General features: G+C 27.6%; 3 protein-coding genes across 3 annotated transcripts; 2 read left to right on the forward strand and 1 right to left on the reverse strand.

Annotated features, from left to right (window-relative positions):
- The first annotated feature begins 1,053 nt into the window (after nt 1-1,053).
- Nucleotides 1,054-5,147, forward strand: LOC112639690. Its single transcript, XM_025414530.1, has 7 exons — nt 1,054-1,268; nt 2,179-2,298; nt 2,430-2,547; nt 2,738-2,996; nt 4,608-4,724; nt 4,790-4,880; nt 5,133-5,147. Exons 1-7 carry the CDS (start codon nt 1,101-1,103, stop codon nt 5,145-5,147), a joined length of 888 nt encoding a protein of 295 aa, XP_025270315.1. The 5' UTR covers nt 1,054-1,100.
- Nucleotides 4,869-6,445, forward strand: LOC109610336. Its single transcript, XM_025414514.1, has 4 exons — nt 4,869-4,880; nt 5,853-5,998; nt 6,167-6,299; nt 6,384-6,445. The coding sequence occupies exons 2-4, from the start codon at nt 5,934-5,936 to the stop codon at nt 6,429-6,431; spliced, it is 246 nt and encodes an 81-aa protein (XP_025270299.1). The 5' UTR covers nt 4,869-4,880; nt 5,853-5,933; the 3' UTR covers nt 6,432-6,445.
- A 2,574-nt stretch (nt 6,446-9,019) lies between these two features.
- Nucleotides 9,020-10,295, reverse strand: LOC112639678. The gene is made up of 3 exons (XM_025414516.1): nt 9,713-10,295; nt 9,290-9,629; nt 9,020-9,225 (listed from the first exon to the last, which is right to left on the reverse strand). The coding sequence occupies exons 1-3, from the start codon at nt 10,094-10,096 to the stop codon at nt 9,023-9,025; spliced, it is 927 nt and encodes a 308-aa protein (XP_025270301.1). The 5' UTR covers nt 10,097-10,295; the 3' UTR covers nt 9,020-9,022.
- Between the last annotated feature and the right edge of the window lie 9,157 nt (nt 10,296-19,452).

A 19,452-nucleotide genomic window follows, 5' to 3' on the forward strand; every position in this document is an offset into this window, starting at 1 on the left:
TAAATAATTACCAAAAATAATATACTCTATGGTCAAACAAATAAAATATAACAAATAAAAGTGTATAAATTTAATATCAATAAAATGAAAATTTATAATAACAATATTTTCATAAATGAAAAAAATTAATTAATTTAATGATTAATCGTTGTTCCAATCCTCAATAATTCACGTTCATGAAATAAGTAATAAGAGAAAGCGAAATTATATTATATTTCTCCGGATAAAATGAAATCTTTATTTCTTAGCGATGGCATACTCCCCCATAATTTAACCGAAATTCACAAAAAAGATATCCCATTACGTATTATTGTTTTGTCGATAAATAATCCTCTGTATGCGTGTCCACCATCCTTACACAACATCATACATAATTCAAGGGCTCATAGAAAACAATTTCGAAATAGTTAAAAAATTAAGAGGACAGTATTTAGACAAACAATATTGCCTTATTTTTATAGACGTTGCTAAAACGCATGATTTGAAGGCCTGCAAAACACGCACAATATAATCATAATACACAACAAACACATACATACAAAATAAAATAAGTAAATTTTAAATATATACAAAAAAAATATGTAGTTATTAGAAAACAATAACAAATAATGCTTTCACATTTAATAATAATGTTACAGTTTATAATTATTAATAATATTACAGTTTTAAAGTACGTTTATTCTGGAGGATTGCATATAGTACAAAGAAACGTATACTATATCTAAATACGTGGATATGAGCGGTTGAAAAAATGATAACTACGCTTGCGTCACTTTCGTAACCCATACACTTTTTTCCATTTCACTTTTTTAATGTTATGTGAAAACAACACGTGTTTAATTTCATTCGGCGTTAAATCGATCGCTTAATCGACGGCTGCCCCTCAACAAAATAATATTAAATTACAGGTGTTCCGTTCTATAGTCATACTCCGTGTCCTTTCGTGTTGCATTTGGTACAATTATGGTACATTTTACGAAAATTAACTTATATGATATAGAGCGTAATAATTCATACTAGAAAAAAGGACTTTGAGAATATCTGATCAACCAATTTAATGGTGGGGATAAGCAAATGTCCGTCGACTTCATCCTTGTCAAATGTGTTCTAATGCTAGCAGAGAGATGATCAGTATTGAAGATCGGTATTTTAATCTTAACCGAATTTTACTGTTGACTATTGGTTTATGGCCTTATCAGAAATCAGCGTTTACACGATTTCAATCAATCTGTTTTTTTAGCATCGAAGCAATCCTTATTATATCTCAAGTATGTATTAAAATATATTTTAATTATAGTATACATTATATGAATTCTAAAATCTAATTTCGTTTATGTGTGTATGTGTGCTTGCGTACATACGTGAGATATTTTTTTTTCTACCTAGCAACATTTCTCAATAAATTTGTTTAAAAAGATATTAATTGAAATATCAGCAATTGAATATTGGGGATACTTCTGAAACTCCGAAAAAGTGCAATTAAATAATTTGAAGTATTCTTTATTTATATATTCATAAAAATATATTTTGATTTTATCTTATTTCTAAATTTATAATGTATAAAATAATTTATAATATTGACAAATGTTTATTAATATAATTTATTAAAACTTGTATATGAGTGGTAATATGTAAAGATTTCTTATAAAAAATCGAAAATTATGATTATCGAAAATTATGAAGAATATATTTTAACCTAAATATATTATTTAATATATTGTATATATTAAATATATTAACTATAATATATTCTAATGTCGTAAGTATATTATCTCATCGTCTTTATGATAATTTCTTACTTTTACATTCAACTTGCATTGAATACTTTATTATAAAAAAATAAAATTGTATATTTGTAATGTATTATATTTGAGACTATATATAATAATATAAATATAGAAATATATTTATTAATACCATAATGTAATAATGTAAATATAATTATATCACTAATACGATATATTTGTCTCTCTCTTACATAAAATTATTTATTTAAAAAATTATTATATAAAATTAATTTATTATATTGCCATGAGATAAGTAAACTATAACAACATAGAATTTATAAATTATTAATCAAGAATAAAGATACTTGTTATATAAATTATTTATTATATAATTATTTATTATTATAAATTATTTATTATATAATTATTTGAAGAAAATTATTATTTACAGTTTACAATATTTCTAACTTCAAAGTTTACTATTGACATTGTTATTAAGATTCTATCTCCCGCATTTGCTTGCATTGGTTTCATACTAACATACAACTCGTTTTACATTAATGACGAGACAGTAAGTCAAATATTTATTATATCGTAATGTAGGTTCATAATAAATAAACATTTATTTTAAAACTTCGTAGTAGACCTTATTGTATTTTACAAAAAGATAAATAGAATAAAAGCTTGTTACAAATAATATAGGTAATATATTTAATGAAACAACTCCAACTTATTTATGATGATATAAAGGACAACAATGAATTCATGATTATTGAAAAATATGGAAACAATGCGAAATATTATACGATTAGTTTAATAAGTAAGAAAATGTTTCTTTAATTTCGTTTCATAATACATTTTTCAATTTCATTAATGAGCTAAGTTTATTATAAAAGCCTTTACATAAAATAAAAGTATTTTAAATTATGTAAAGTGTCATATAGCGCTTAAAGTGCACGAGTTTTTATTGCTATAATATTAACATATTACTTGTTTATATTTTTATTTAGCGTCTTTCTTCTTCATGATATGCGTTCATATATCTGCTCCTATCTGGTCGGATTTTTTTGACGTTATTTTAACAGCAGAGAAGTTTCGACATCGTCATATACAGACTAATTTTGTAAAACAAAAACAATATTCCCAGCAATATTTACGGCAATTGTATATAAATGTTGCTTACTACGTAGGAATTGCTGCAGTAGTAGCTACTGGGACAATGCTCATTACATATTTTCAACATTTTTGCGGACTGTTTAGAATTGCTAAGTAAAGTATTAATACAAAATTAGACTGTTTTTCCGAAAACGATCATGCTCCGATTTGAGTCAAATTTTGTAAATAGATTCCTTTTCGGTACAAAAGAAGTATACGAGATGGATTTTTGGCGACTCGAAAATTAAGGTATTTTTTAAGCTTTTTTTCTTAAAAGTGAATATTATCTTTAGACAGTTGAAATGACTTTGCTATATATTTTCATGGTCATATTCTTGATTATTTTAGTTACTACATATATATTACATATATACACCATCCATGAGTCAGCGCGAAGCGGAGTCTATTATTAAGTAAGATTCTACATAGGTTTGTAACTTTCCACGCGAAACGAGGAAAGTTACAAACCTATGTAGAATTTAGAGAACTACACCACATCACTTTCAGTTCCTCCTCCCGCAACTACCCAGCTGGTAGGCAAGGTGGACCTCGCTTTACAACTTACAGCATATATCCATTGTGATTGAAGTCTTCGCAATGCGGCCCCTACAGGCGGAGTGTTTGCGGGAGGGGGGCCTTCGGCCCCCCTTGCATCCTTTGCGTGCACGCACGCGCGCGTGTGTGTGTGTGTACATATACATTTGTGAAATTAATAAAACTTCACCAATTAAAACTTATTAAAGGTTACTCAAAGTCATAATCTTGATTACATATGTCAAGATTGAGGTCATTGGTGAGGTTGCCGATTTTCTAGATATTTATCTTTTGAAACAAGCTGTCTAAAGGTAATTTTCACTTTCACGAAAAAGAGCTTAAAAAGTGCCTTAATTTTCGAATCGCCAAAAATTCTTTTCATATACTCCTTTTATAGCTACAAGGAACCTATTTACAAAATTTGACTCAAATCGGAGCATGATCGTTTTCAGAAGAATAACTCAAAATTAAAATATTAAGGTTGAAAATAATTATATATTATTTTTGTGCAATTTTGAAATAGTATATTATATTGGATTATCGAAATAATATATCGGAAAGATGAATTAATTATCTCATTAAATAAATGAATCACTCTTTATATACAACATATCCAAAATTTATGAAATTGTTATTAAAATTACATGGATTGTTTAATCAACTTAATTGTTCTCTCGAAACGTAAAATAATTATTTTCAAGGATGAAGACATAATTGATATGAATTTAACAGGATATAAGTGAATAATATTATTTTAATTCTGCTATTAAAATAATTGAAAATTTGCAATAAACTTTATTCCGTATTTGAAACTACACATTCTTTCAAATACAAATAAAAATTCTTTTAAATAGTTACATTAATAATAATTTCTTTTAAATTTCATAAAGTTTTAATAGAAAAGCGACTCTAAAATACGAAAAACATCTCAAAAAGTTATATAAATATTATTAAAAATATTAAAGTATGATTTATTTTATAAAACGCTTAAAACTGTATGAAGTATTACTTAAACAAGAGTATAACAAAATAAAATATCCTTAATAATCTAAAAAATATACAAATGCTAACTTACTTATATTAGCCTTTATATAATATTGTAAACGTTGCAGTCTTTAATTGACTGCATATTATATGAATTAAGATTAAAATCATTCTATCTTAAAACTAATTTTGTAAATTTATTCATAGTTACCGTATCAAGAATGCAATGCAGAATTATATATCGCAAGATATTAATTTACAAAAAGAGAGTTTGATTCACAAGGATATAATTTATGCTATAGATATTCATCGTAAAGCTATGAAGTTGGTATCTATTCCATAATACATATATACAGTATGCGTAATAATATATTTTCTTATTTTTAAAGATTCTCAGATTATTTAATATCTAAATTTGAGATGTCGTTCTTCTTATTAATAATATTAGGAGTGATCACTTTAAGTTTCAATATTTTTCAAGTAAGTTTTATATGAATTTATCAAAATAAATTAAATAAATTTTACATTACGTTGCGCGCGCATCATTTATCTTTTAAAGTATTAAATATAATATAAATAAAATAAAAAACACAATTAATTTTAAAAAACTGTTAACCATCGCGGTAATGATACAAATATAACAACACAAATATAAAACACAACAAATCGTGATAACCAATCAGCATCATTCGAAGAAAAAGGCAACACTATCAATAACATACCTTTTTTTAGAGTCGGATTTTGTAATATGTTGTCTTATACTAAATGTACTTAGTCTTTTTACCGATACGTAATATAACATTCTAATAATATAATTAATATAATTCTATGTAATATAAATCTTTAAATGTAGTTTATTATAGTTTTGGTAATATTTTCGGCTATAAGAAAATTTAGGTAATAATTATTAATTTTTAAATAATAATTCGCAATATCATTGCTATAAATAACATAAAAATTTATAAATTCATTTATATTGAGATTTGTATGAATATTAAGATTTCGTTTTACTTATTTTAACTTGTAATCGATTTATTTTTTAAAAATTCTAATTATAGTTGAAAACCTATCATTAATATATATATATATATATATATATATATATTATTATTATTATTATATACATTTAATAAGTTTTATAATGTTTCGAAATTTAATCTCATAAATATACAGGTATATTTATGAGATTAATAAAAAAGAATATTATGAAAGTAAAATTTATATAAATACAATGTAATGCGATAGAAATAAAATATATAAATCGAACAAAGGTGACTAATAAATAAATTATTAATTTATAAGAAAAGAATTTAATAATGATTTAAAATATAATAGATTATTTAATTACAATTAAAAAATTTTTTTAACGCTTTTATAATCTTTTTATAAACTTATACATTATACATTATAACTTATACATTATAACATTAAGATTCATAATGTATATATTAGGTGTTTCAGGTTGCATCATCAGGATATAACTTCGAACAATTTTTATTACCTATTTACACTATAATTGTTTCTATATTGTATATGTTTTTGTCTAACTTTGTCGGACAAGAAATTATAGATCATAATAATGATGTATATGCTGCAGCGTAAGAAATATCTTCAGATTATATAATTTTATATATTTTTTATATATGTATATAAATATTAATTAAAAATGTAAATTCAAAAAGTGCACAAAATGAATATATACTCTCATTAGATCTATTCACTTTTCTTAAAGTTTTATTGATTCATTATATTTTCACATATAATAGATATAATGTCTGCTGGTATACAGCTCCTCTACATATACAAAAGCTAATACTGTTTCTGTTGCAAAGAGGTAATAAAGCTTTTGGTCTAAGCATCGGTGGATTGTTTATAGCATCTTTAGAATGCTTTGCCACGGTACAAAACATTTCATATGTATCGTAATATGTCACGTATTAGGTAATATATCACAAAAAGATATAAATACATATTTTCTTACAGCTGATAAAGACATCTGTATCTTACTTTACTGTTATGTATTCAGTCTGATAATAACAGTAAAAGAAATATATAATTGATATCCAGTGATGTAAAAAATAAGGTAATTAATTATTTATTTATACATAACACCTCCCGGTTTCAATAATTCTCATATATGTTATCAAGATCATCACTCTGAGTAATGTTGTGAAAATTTTAGTCGGCGATCATTGTTTATTAAAAAATTATAAACAAAAAATGTCTAATAAGTAATATGTAATTTTATGACACTGTATAAACTATAGTATATTATCGGTTGACATTGTTTATTTTTCTTATATTGAAATCAGGTAGTGGAACAATGATAGACTTCTATGTTTTTGATATTTCTTATGACTTTGAAAATATTTAAGAAAAGGTGAGTGAGTACAAGGCAGATTGTTGTACAGTTAACATGAAGTTCTACGAGTTTCTCGCTTTAACAACAAAATATGATGAGATATTAAACTAAATATTTGTGCGCGAAAAATGTTACATTTGTAACTTTCTATGCAAAGTGAAGTGTATCCCGCATCACAAACGCGGGTTGGATTAGAAACCAGAAAAAGATAAGGATGTATATGGAAGGAGGTCGGACGTGTCTTTATGCCCATTTGATCAACGAGTGACAGAATCCATCCCGTGTAGAAAAAGTAATAAGGTTTTAAAAAGGACCTTAATATGTCTTAAAATTAACTGGGTCCTAGGTATAGAACGCTTGGATCCTACATGGCTTGTAACAAATGGCGCTTTAGGGCCTGATAGGAAAATATTATCAGGACCCTATATGGAAACTATCAGAATCTCATAAGAAAATTTTATATTGTCCGCAATTAATATTCATTTCTGCATGGATATTTTTTCTGTCTTCTACGATACATACAGGGTGAGCCATTTTAATTTATCCACCCCAATAACTTTTTTATATTTGAATGTACAACAAAATGTTTCAAATAAAAGTTGCTTAACTTCGAGGGGGACAGAAGATGGGTGGCAAAAATTTGACCTTGGATAGTCATTTGAAAGTCTCATAAAGGTTACCTTCAATTTCTTAAATGGAATCAATAATCAATTGGTGTAAAGAAAACACATAGTTGTTTCTAAGAAAAAATATGTAATTTGCAATTAACAATTCCATATTTTTTCTTAAAAACAACTGTATGTTTTCTTTACACCAATTGATTCCTCTCATTATTTTGTATATAAAAGTATTAAGGTAAGATAATCGAAAAATGAATGGTTTACTAGATATTTTAAAGTATATGTAAAATTAAGAAATTATTTCAAGCCTTATAACTCAAAAAGTACTTAATGAAAAGGTACTTAATTATAGTGTTTTGGAAAGCTCTCGAGATAAGCTACAAGAATATGCAATGAAAAATAAAGGGTTCCATTTAAGAAATTGAAGGTAACCTTTATGCGACTTTTAAATGACTATCCAAGGTCAAATTTTTGCCACCCATCTTCTGTCCCCCTCGAAGTCAAGCAACTTTTATTTGAAACATTTTATTGTACATTCAAATATAAAAAAGTTATTAGGGTGGATAAATTAAAATGGCTCACCCTGTATATGAGAATTCATCAAAAAAAAAAATTAATCGTTTGCTGTTAATTTTTGAAGCTCTAGGGCTCCTCTCGCAAAAAATAGAAGAGATGCTATAACAGTCTTCGAGCTAATACGCTCTTTGACCGATAAGCCGTGACGCCTGTGCCTCGGTCTTATATACTGTCTTGGATTTTACTTTCGGATTAGGCTTTCAGGTTAAGCCTTTCGCCACCTAGCGGCAATAATGTATATATATATATATATATATATATATATATATATATATTTATGTATCTATAAATTTTTTTATTTTATATAATGAAAAGTATGAAATAAATAAAATATTTTTAATAAAAATTATTTGTTTATTAATGTTACTATTAATGCAATATATTATTAACTTCTTTTGAGTATTTTATAAATAGGTATTACATGAATTCTTCATTTTAAAAATGCGGCACAGTTAAAAAATCCTTATAACGGCCTTCTTAGTTATTTTTATTAAAGCCTGAGTTTCAAAATTAATTAATAAAATTAAATTAATAATTTAATAAAACCTTATATTAAATTATAAATTAAACATCGGATAAATATTATTATTAGTTTTTTTAATTATATGTCCTTAGTAATATTGGTAAAAATAGACAATTGCGGCCTATACGCCGATGACCTTGACCTTGACATATGTTGTCGAGGACACCTTCCCGAGTAATTTTATGTATGTATATAATAGGCGGACTCGAATAGTTTAGCCCCTACCCGATCTCAAAGTTTCAAAAGATTTTGCTGCATATTTTCGAAAATATCGATTGCACATATATTTTCATGCAAAGCGAGGTATATTTTATACCACGGATACTGGTTGGATTAAGTTATATCTTGCGGAAGTAGAGCCCCTTGCAGGGAGGCGGAACACACTGTATCCACGCATGTATTTTCGTAAAGTTCACAATTTTGGTTGAATTTCAAAAATATATACGTGGGTACAGTGTGTTCCGCTCCCCTGTAGGGGGCCTTATCTTTCTGATTATTCGAAAAAAGTTTGCTTTATTTATGAAATATAGATACAAATTAATTATGGATTAGTTGTATTCGATCCTGGGGGAAAAAATTTCCCGACAGCCTCAAAGAAACTGACTATTCGGTCGTCAAACTTGTATTGCCGTTTAAAAAAAAATTCTGCCATGTATCCGATGAGATGTTTCTCTCGTGTGCCGTATCGCGGAATATTGGCTCGAACTTCTCGCCATGTTCGTTCAATATTCTGGGTATGAGCTCCTACGGTAATATTATACTTATATTCTTATCGTAACGATAAAACAATACAAATTTTATTACTTACCAGTTTCTGGATCTACAAAATTCATTGAGTGATTTACAGTTAAATGGATGAAGCCTTCGTTATTTAAACAATCATAAGCCCGCCACATATCTGATATTATTGTAGTTTTTGGCAAAATCCACTGTTTTATAACACTTAATAATGTTTCTGCAGTGCGATTTTTGACCGGTACAATGAAAGCTTTGCCTGTACCACGCTCAAAGCCACCAAAAATCCATTTACCTGTAACTAGACGCCCACGATTGTATTTGCGTTTACCAATTTTGGCTTCATCTATCTCGACAACAATTCCTTTTCCGCCAATCGGATTCTGTTGAGCCTCAAGCCACATAACGCACACCTGAGATGTAGTTCAAAATAGTAGGAAATATTTTTTTAAAGTGTAAATGTAATTACTAGATAAATTGATACAATATAACTTACCTCACGGCAAAAACTTGACCAGTCAACTATAGTTTTATCGCTCAGCTGTAATTCTTGTTTGAGGAATTCAAAACGTGGAGGACGTATCATGAGAAAATACGCAACAAAACGAGTAACTATCGCAATATCGAGATTACAATTGGCTAGCCACGTATTAGTTTTAGCACTTTGTTTAAATTCACATTGTGAGGTTTTTTTTCTTTTATGATTGCGTTGGATAGTAATCGATTTTCGACACCGAAAAAATAATGTTGACATATTTAAAGTAAGTTTATTATTACACTGCGGACATATCATTTCTGTATTCATTACATTACATTTTTGCAAAAATTCTATTAATTCATTTTGGCGATCACACATCGATAAAAATTCATATAATTTCATTTTTCCGTAAATTTTAATCACATGAAGTTACAGAAGTGCCCAACAGTAAACTGTGTTCGATCGAATAACGTGATCTAGGTATGATTTCTGTATCATAACACGAAAATAATACGGCGCAATGTTCATGTACGTTGCTAGATGCGTAGTTCATAACACAACAACCGAAATAATAAGTTTACAAAAAAAATGTACATAACTTGTTTTGTAAAATTTTTCAAGATTTTTAACTTTTGTGAACAAATGAAGCAAAGTTCACAATTTTGCTTGAATTTGAAAAATACATGCGTGAATATTAACTTCGAGATGGGGTAGGGGCTAAACTATTCGAGTCCGCCTATTATATACATACATAAAATTACTCGGGAAGGTGTCCTCGACAACATATGTCAAGGTCAAGGTCATCGGCGTATAAACCGCAATTGTCTAGTTTTACCGTAATATTTAATAAGGCTCCATATTGATGATGATAGGATATCCTTTTCTATGGCATCCCTGCATTATCCTTATCAGGGCCAATAGTTTCATGTACTAACCCTAATAATTTTCTACACGGGATCCGTGGCAACGGCATCGACAGCATATCCTCTGTGGAGAGAGATCATTCACACATTTTCCAGCCTAACGAATAATTGCTAGAAAACAATATTCGCAGACTAGAAAAATATGTGATATGTTATATTTTCTGAAAGTTGAGTCCCCCTGCGGGCGGGAAGAGGGGGGGGGGTGAACACTGTTCACGCACTTTTCAAGATGAAACAAAGTTTACTTAAAATCCAATCCGTTACAAATTACAAACAAAAAATGGTTTATTAACACAACACAACAACACATACCAGACAACATAATCAAGCTTTTGTAATTGGTGGAAAAATTTTCTCTACCTTTTGATGGAGACAAAGATAAATTAACCTTTGAATTTATAAAGGATATAGAAAGCAACATAAAATCACGTAAAGTCAACGAAAGGTTTAAAATTAGAAATCACGTCATCCCCACGTTGCAGAGGTTCATGAAACAAACATATTCTCCAACAGACATAGACAGACAACTAATAGAATTACATAGAATGAGTTCCAAGTTCATGAAAGAACATCCGGAAATTCTAATCACCCGAGCAGATAAAGGTAATATAACAGTAGTCATGGAAAGAAGTTCATACAACGGAAAAATGAACGACCTCCTTTATGACAAAGACACATATATAGAAATCACAAAGAATCCGATCAAGAACATTGAATCTGCATTCAATAAATCTATGAAAGATTGGCTCCACAAAGATTACATCACAAAACAATAATATTACAGCTTGAGATCAAGTGACCGTCCATTACCAAAGAATATGGTATCCCAAAAATTCATAAAGAAGGTCACCCGTTGAGAATAATTGTCTCATCAATAAATAGCCCTCTGTATAACTTAGGAAATTTTATTCGGAAAATACTAGATGTTAGTCTCCCAAAAGCACGCAGTCACATAAAAAACAGTTTTTCTTTATATAACATACTCTCTAAAACAACAGTAGATAAAGATGACATCTTAATTTCATTAGATGTAAAGTCTTTGTTCACAAATGTACCTGTAGATTTAGACAGGAATAAATAATAGATGGTCATATATACAAAATTCAACAAACATACCAAAAAAAGAATTTCTCAACATAATCAAACTTCTTCTTTCATCAACATACTTTACCTTTGGCAATAAAATATTCAAACAGACTTTCGGAACACTCATGGGATCACCGTTGTTCCCCATAATAGCGGTCATAGTCCTTCAAGATATAGAAAACAAAGCATTATTCAAACTAGGGAAAACAATCAAAATTTATTACAGATATGTAGACGATATATTTTTAACAACCCAAAAAGAATCAATTCAAACGATTTTAGACACCTTTAATTCCTTTCACAAAAGAATAATATATACTTTGGTAATAGAAAAAAATCGGAGTTTTTAAACTTGGATCTAAAAATCATTATAGACACAAACAACCATATGGTATTAGATTGGTACTACACGTGTCATAAAATACATACTCACCCCATGTGTCATAAAATAGGCATCGTTTACAATTTGATTGACAGAGCATTACTCCTCTCCCATCCCACATTCCATCAAAAAAATTTACAATTGCACATAAACATACTAACGGATTTCCCTTAGATTTTATTTTCAAACACGCTCACAAAAGAATTAAATATTTAATAAACAATAAATTGAAAATCAATCCAAAAAAGATACAAGAGACGACAGACATTACAGAAGAGAAAAAATTTGCCATATCCTACATAAAAGGCCTGTCTGAATTAGTTAGCGAATCGTTAAAAAACACAGTGTTCGACATAGGATACAAATGTTTTAATCGATTGAATAAATTCATTAAAGTTCACAAGGATAAAACTCCTTCACATAACAACAATAATATCATATACCAAATTCAATGCAAGGACTGTGATGCAACATACGTAGGACAAAAAAAAGAAAGTTAAAAACCAGAATAAAAGAACATAAAAACAATTTTTATCAATCCAATCAACGCAAAATTTACGGTTATTTCCAAACATATTTTAGATAAAAACAATAGATTGGGAGAACACAAAAATATTAGACAGTGAACCACACTATTACAAAAGATTGATTACAGAATCAATTCACATACAACAAACATACAAAAAATGGTTTAAACATCAATGGTTAAACATGGAGGACTGCAATTTATTGGATCGTTCATATTTTTCGTTGTTGAACGTTAATAAAAAGCGTCTAATTTGTGCTAATGACGTTCAATAACATAGACTCTTTATAAATAACACTGTATATCTGCGTTTTGTCAGTATCTATCCGTCAGGTGTGAGAAACACAATTCAATATAACATCAATGTTAAAAAATAGAATCAATGATTGTGTCATTCTTCATAAGTCTTTGCAATGTGAAATGCGGAAATTGGTATGAGATTTATTTAATTTATGACTACCACCTAGCTTTGACTTTATAACGCATTAATCTGACAAAAACCGACATCTTTTACATAGACAAACATCAATTTCTGCAACAATCATTGCATCTGGAGATCGACCGAAGACATCATCTGACACTCCCAACACATTTTACAACAAAAAAATGCATAATGTTAAGTAACTGTAAGTTCGATCTAACGTCCAAAATTTTGTTAAAATTTATTAATATTGGCTGAAGAGACAAAAGTAATTGTCGAAACGTCCCAATGCGTTTTTATATTTTTTATTTTTAGAATTGTATGCGTTCCATCTTAGATTTATTATGATTTGATTTCAATAAATAAAAATATGTTTCAATATCCATTTGTTTTAAATTACTCGTATAAGCCTAGATTAATTCTTAGAAAAGTTACTTAATTTTGACTTCCATTAAGAATAAATTTTGCTTCATCTTAGGAAGTACATGCGTAGGTACAGTATGTTCTGCCTCCCCCCTACAGGGGGTTCCACTCTCAGAAGATATAACCTAACCTAATCCGTGTTTGATGCGGGATACACTTTATATAGAAAATTACAAATCTATGTGAAATTATGCAACAATTGATTTTTCTTTCGATAAATGTATTAATGAACTTATGAAACTTCTTTTGTTTATATCATTTGAATAATAAACAATGACCACCTACTAAAACCTTGGCAACATTAATCATCAGAGTGATGATTATGATAACATAAGTGAGAATTATTGAAATCGGAAGATGGTCCGTATAGTAGTAAGTAAATAATTACCAAAAATAATATACTCTATGGTCAAACAAATAAAATATAACAAATAAAAGTGTATAAATTTAATATCAACAAAATGAAAATTTATAATAACAATATTTTCATAAATGAAAAAAATTAATTAATTTAATGATTAATCGTAGTTCAAATCCTCAATAATTCACGTTCATGAAATAAGTAATAAGAGAAAGCGAAATTATATTATATTTCTCCGGATAAAATGAAATCTTTATTTCTTAGCGATGGCATACTCCCCCATAATTTAACCGAAATCCACAAAAAAGATATCCCATTACGTATTATTGTTTCGTCGATAAATAATCCTCTGTATACGTGTCCACCATCCTTCCCCACCATCCCCACAACATCATACATAATTCAAGGGCTCATAGAAAACAGTTTCGAAATAGTTAAAAAATTAAGAGGACAGTTTTTAGACAAACAATATTGCTTTATTTTTTTAGACGTTGCTGAAACGCATGCTTTGAAGGCCTGCAAAACACGCACAATATAAACATAATACACAACAAACACATACATACAAAATGAAATAAGTAAATTATAAATATATACAGAAAAAATATGTAGTTATTAGAAAACAATAACAAATAATGCTTTCACATTTAATAATAATGTTACAGTTTATAATTATTAATAATATTACAGTTTTAAAGTACGTTTATTCTGGAGGATTGCATATAGTACAAAGAAACATATACTATATCTAAATACGTGGATATGAGCGGTTGAAAAAATGATAACTACGCTTGCGTCACTTTCGTAACCCATACACTTTTTTCCATTTCACTTTTTTAATGTTATGTGAAAACAACACGTGTTTAATTTCATTCGGCGTTAAATCGATCGCTTAATCGACGGCTGCCCCTCAACAAAATAATATTAAATTACAGGTGTTCCGTTTTATAGTCATACTCCGTGTTCTTTCGTGTTGCATTTGGTACAATTATGGGACATTTTACGAAAATTAACTTATATGATATAGAGCGTAATAATTCATACTAGAAAAAAGGACTTTGAGAATATCTAATCAACCAATTTAATGGTGGGGATAAGCAAATGTCCGTCGACTTCATCCTTGTCAAATGTGTTCTAATGCTAGCAGAGAGATGATCAGTATTGAAGATCGGTATTTTAATCTTAACCGAATTTTACTGTTGATTATTGGTTTATGGCCTTATCAGAAATCAGCGTTTACACGATTTCAATCAATCTGTTTTTTTAGCATCGAAGCAATCCTTATTATATCTCAAGTATGTATTAAAATATATTTTAATTATAGTATACATTATATGAATTCTAAAATCTAATTTCGTTTATGTGTGTTTGTGTGCTTGCGTACATACGTGAGATATTTTTTTTTCTACCTGGCAACATTTCTCAATAAATTTGTTTAAAAAGATATTAATTGAAATATCAGCAATTGAATATTGGGGATACTTCTGAAACTCCGAAAAAGTGCAATTAAATAATATGAAGTATTCTTTATTTATATATTCATAAAAATATATTTTGATTTTATCTTATTTCTAAATTTATAATGTATAAAATAAAGATATTTATAATATTTACAAACGTTTATTAATATAATTTATTAAAATTTGTATATGAGTGGTAATATGTAAAGATTTCTTATAAAAATTCGAAAATTATGATTATCGAAAATTATGAAGAATATATTTCAACCTAAATATCTTATTTAATATATTGTATATATTAAATATATTAACTATAATATATTCTAATGTCGTAAGTATATTATCTCATCGTCTTTATGATAATTTCTTACTTTTACATTCAACTTGCATTGAATACTTTATTATAAAAAAATAAAATTGTATATTTGTAATGTATTATATTTGAGACTATATATAATAACATAAATATACAAATATATTTATTAATACCATAATGTAATAATGTAAATATAATTATATCACTAATACGATATATTTGTCTCTCTCTTACATAAAATTATTTATTTAAAAAATTATTATATAAAATTAATTTATTATATTGCCATGAGATAAGTAAACTATAACAACATAGAATTTATAAATTATTAATCAAGAATAAAGATACTTGTTATATAAATTATTTATTATATAATTATTTATTATTATAAATTATTTATTATATAATTATTTTGAAGAAAATTATTATTTACAGTTTACAATATTTCTAACTTCAAAGTTTACTATTGACATTGTTATTAAGATTCTATCCCCCGCATTTGCTTGCATTAGTTTCACACTAACATACAACTCGTTTTACATTAATGATAAGACAGTAAGTCAAATATTTATTATATCGTAATGTAAGTTCATAATAAATAAACATTTATTTTAAAACTTCGTAGTAGACCTTATTATATTTTATAAAAAGATAAATAGAATAAAAGCTTGTTACAAATAATATAGGTAATATATTTAATGAAACAACTCCAACTTATTTATGATGATATAAAGGACAACAATGAATTCATGATTATTGAAAAATATGGAAACAATGCGAAATATTATACGATTAGTTTAATAAGTAAGAAAATGTTTCTTTAATTTCGTTTCATAATACATTTTTCAATTTCATTAATGAGCTAAGTTTATTATAAAAGCCTTTACATAAAATAAAAGTATTTTAAATTATGTAAAGTGTCATATAGCGCTTAAAGTGCACGAGTTTTTATTGCTATAATATTAACATATTACTTGTTTATATTATTGTTTAGCGTCTTTCTTCTTCATCATATGCGTTCATATATCTGCTCCAATCTGGTCGGATTTTTTTGACGTTATTTTAACAGCAGACAAGTTTCGACAGCGTCATATACAGACTAATTTTGTAAAACAAAAACAATATTCCCAGCAATATTTACGGCAATTGTATATAAATGTTGCTATCTACGTAGGAATTGCTGCAGTAGTAGCTACCGGAACAATGCTCATTACATATTTTCAACATTTTTGCGGACTGTTTAGAATTGCTAGGTAAAGTATTAATACAAAATTAGACTGTTCTTCCGAAAACAATCATGCTCCGATTTGAGTCAAATTTTGTAAATAGATTCCTTTTCGGTACAAAAGAAGTATACAAGAAGGATTTTTGGCGACTCGAAAATTAAGGTATTTTTTAAGGTTTTTTTCCTAAAAGTGAATATTACCTTTAGACAGTTGAAATGACTTTGCTATATATTTTCATGGTCATATTCTTGATTATTTTAGTTACTACATATATATTACATATATACACCATCCATGAGTCAGCGCGAAGCGAAGTCTATTATTAAGTAAGATTCTACATAGGTTTGTAACTTTCCACGCGAAACGAGGTCTACACCACATCACTTTCAGTTCCTCCTCCCGCAACTATCCAGCTGGTAGGCAAGGTGGACCTTGCTTTACAACTTACAGCATATATCCATTGTGATTGAACTCCTCGCAATGCGGCCCCTACAGGCGGAGTGTTTGCGGGAGGGGGGCCTTCGGCCCCCCTTGCATCCCTTGCGTGCACGCACGCGCGCGCGTGTGTGTATACATATACATTTGTGAAATTAATAAAACTTCACCAATTAAAACTTATTAAAGGTTACTCAAGGTCATGATCTTGATTACATATGTCAAGACTGAGGTCATTGGTGAGGTTGCCGATTTTCTAGATATTTATCTTTTCAAACAAGCTGTCTAAAGGTAATTTTCACTTTTACGAAAAAGAGCTTAAAAAGTGCCTTAATTTTCGAATCGCCAAAAATCCTTCGTATACTCCTTTTATACCTACAAGGAACCTATTTACAAAATTTGACTCAAATCGGAGCATGATCGTTTTCAGAAGAATAGCTCAAAATTAATTAAAATATTAAGGTTGAAAATAATTATATATTATTTTTGTGCACTTTTGAAATAGCTTATTATATTGGATTATCGAAATAATATATCGGAAAGATGAATTAATTATCTCATTAAATAAATGAATCACTCTTTATATACAAGATATCCAAAATTTACGAAATTGTTATTACATGGATTGTTTAATCAACTTAATTGTTCTCTCGAAACGTAAAATAATTATTTTCAAGGATGAAGACATAATTGATATGAATGTTTAACAGGATATAAGTGAATAATATTATTTTAATTCTGCTATTAAAATAATTGAAAATTTGAAATAAACTTTATTCCGTATTTGAAACTACACATTCTTTCAAATACAAATAAAAATTCTTTTAAATAGTTACATTAATAATAATTTCTTTTAAATTCCATAAAGTTTTAATAGAAAAGCGACTCTAAAATACGAAAAACATCCCAAAAACTTATATAAATATTATTAAAAATATTAAAGTATGATTTATTTTATAAAACGCTTAAAACTGTATGAAGCATTACTTAAACAAAAGTATAACAAAATAAAATATCCTTAATAATCTAAAAAATATACAAATGCTGACTTACTTATATTAGCCTTTATATAATATTGTAAACGTTGCAGTCTTTAATTGACTGCATATTATATGAATTAAGATTAAAATCATTCTATCTCAAAACTAATTTTGTAAATTTATTTATAGTTACCGTATCCAGAACGCAATGCAGAATTATATATCGCAAGATATTAATTTACAAAAAGAGAGTTTGATTCACAAGGATATAATTTATGCTATAGATATTCATCGTAAGGCTATGAAGTTGGTATCCATTCCATAATACATGTATACAGTATGCGTAATAATATATTTTCTTATTTTTAAAGATTTTCGAATTATTTAACATCTAAATTGGAAAAATCAGTCTTGTTATTAATAATATTCGGAGTGATCACTTTGAGTTCCAATATATTTCATGTAAGTTTTATGTTTTTATCAAAATGTGTTTATCAAAATAAATTAAACAAATTTTACATTAGACACATGACGTTTCGCGCGCATCATTTGCTTTTTAAAGTATTAAATTTAATATAAATAAAATAACAAATTAGTTATAATAGCAATACGAGTCGAGCGTCGAGGTTATAACACATTTATTTATTTATTATACAATAAAAAAGTATGAAACACATAAAAAGAAGGAATAGCGTACGTTTCGACCCTATTTTCGGGTCATCTTCAGCGCAAATGTGATGATGTGATAAAAATATAACAAAGATGTTACATATCTGAATCGATTAGATAGGGTGCCGTCCAAAGTAATACTAAATGTCTCGGTATCTTATTATCTTGACGATGCCTATATAAAATAAAAGTAAAACAAGATAAATGTAAACTAATATGAACATAGATGGAAATAAATACTAAAATTTAACGTGAAAGGATTAAGAAGATGCAAATATTTAAATGTCCATTTTTTTTTAAATTTTTAAATAAATTTGAACTGAACATAGAGTCAAAAAGAAATAAAAATTAAAGAAATCAGAAGTTAAAATTATGAAATTAAGACATACTTCTAGGCATCGAAGACAATGACGAGCCGAGGAGTGGAAATGGGAATAAATCAACATCTCCAAAGACAAAGAACGACTAGTCTTTAACGGATAGATGTGATTTATTTATGAACGATAAAATGAGTCAAATGATAAATAAATGTATTGCGCGACAACGATTC

This window comes from Camponotus floridanus, unplaced genomic scaffold, assembly GCF_003227725.1.
Source record: "Camponotus floridanus strain SB8 unplaced genomic scaffold, Cflo_v7.5 scaffold82, whole genome shotgun sequence".
NCBI classification, from domain to species: domain Eukaryota; kingdom Metazoa; phylum Arthropoda; class Insecta; order Hymenoptera; family Formicidae; genus Camponotus; species Camponotus floridanus.

What these genes read in the sequence shown, in the direction of transcription:
- LOC112639690 (XM_025414530.1), top strand. Translation starts at nt 1,101, where the DNA reads ATGTGTTCTAATGCTAGCAGAGAGATGATCAGTATTGAAGATCGGTAT. An exon ending in TTTACATTAATGACGAGACA is followed by an intron (nt 2,299 to 2,429) that starts GTAAGTCAAATA and finishes CAAATAATATAG; the next exon opens with GTAATATATTTAATGAAACA. An exon ending in ATTCATCGTAAAGCTATGAA is followed by an intron (nt 4,725 to 4,789) that starts GTTGGTATCTAT and finishes TTATTTTTAAAG; the next exon opens with ATTCTCAGATTATTTAATAT.
- LOC109610336 (XM_025414514.1), top strand. Translation starts at nt 5,934, where the DNA reads ATGTTTTTGTCTAACTTTGTCGGACAAGAAATTATAGATCATAATAAT. An exon ending in AATGATGTATATGCTGCAGC is followed by an intron (nt 5,999 to 6,166) that starts GTAAGAAATATC and finishes CACATATAATAG; the next exon opens with ATATAATGTCTGCTGGTATA. An exon ending in CTTTAGAATGCTTTGCCACG is followed by an intron (nt 6,300 to 6,383) that starts GTACAAAACATT and finishes ATTTTCTTACAG; the next exon opens with CTGATAAAGACATCTGTATC.
- LOC112639678 (XM_025414516.1), bottom strand. Translation starts at nt 10,096, where the DNA reads ATGAAATTATATGAATTTTTATCGATGTGTGATCGCCAAAATGAATTA. An exon ending in GGTCAAGTTTTTGCCGTGAG is followed by an intron (nt 9,630 to 9,712) that starts GTAAGTTATATT and finishes ACTACATCTCAG; the next exon opens with GTGTGCGTTATGTGGCTTGA. An exon ending in TTTTGTAGATCCAGAAACTG is followed by an intron (nt 9,226 to 9,289) that starts GTAAGTAATAAA and finishes ATATTACCGTAG; the next exon opens with GAGCTCATACCCAGAATATT.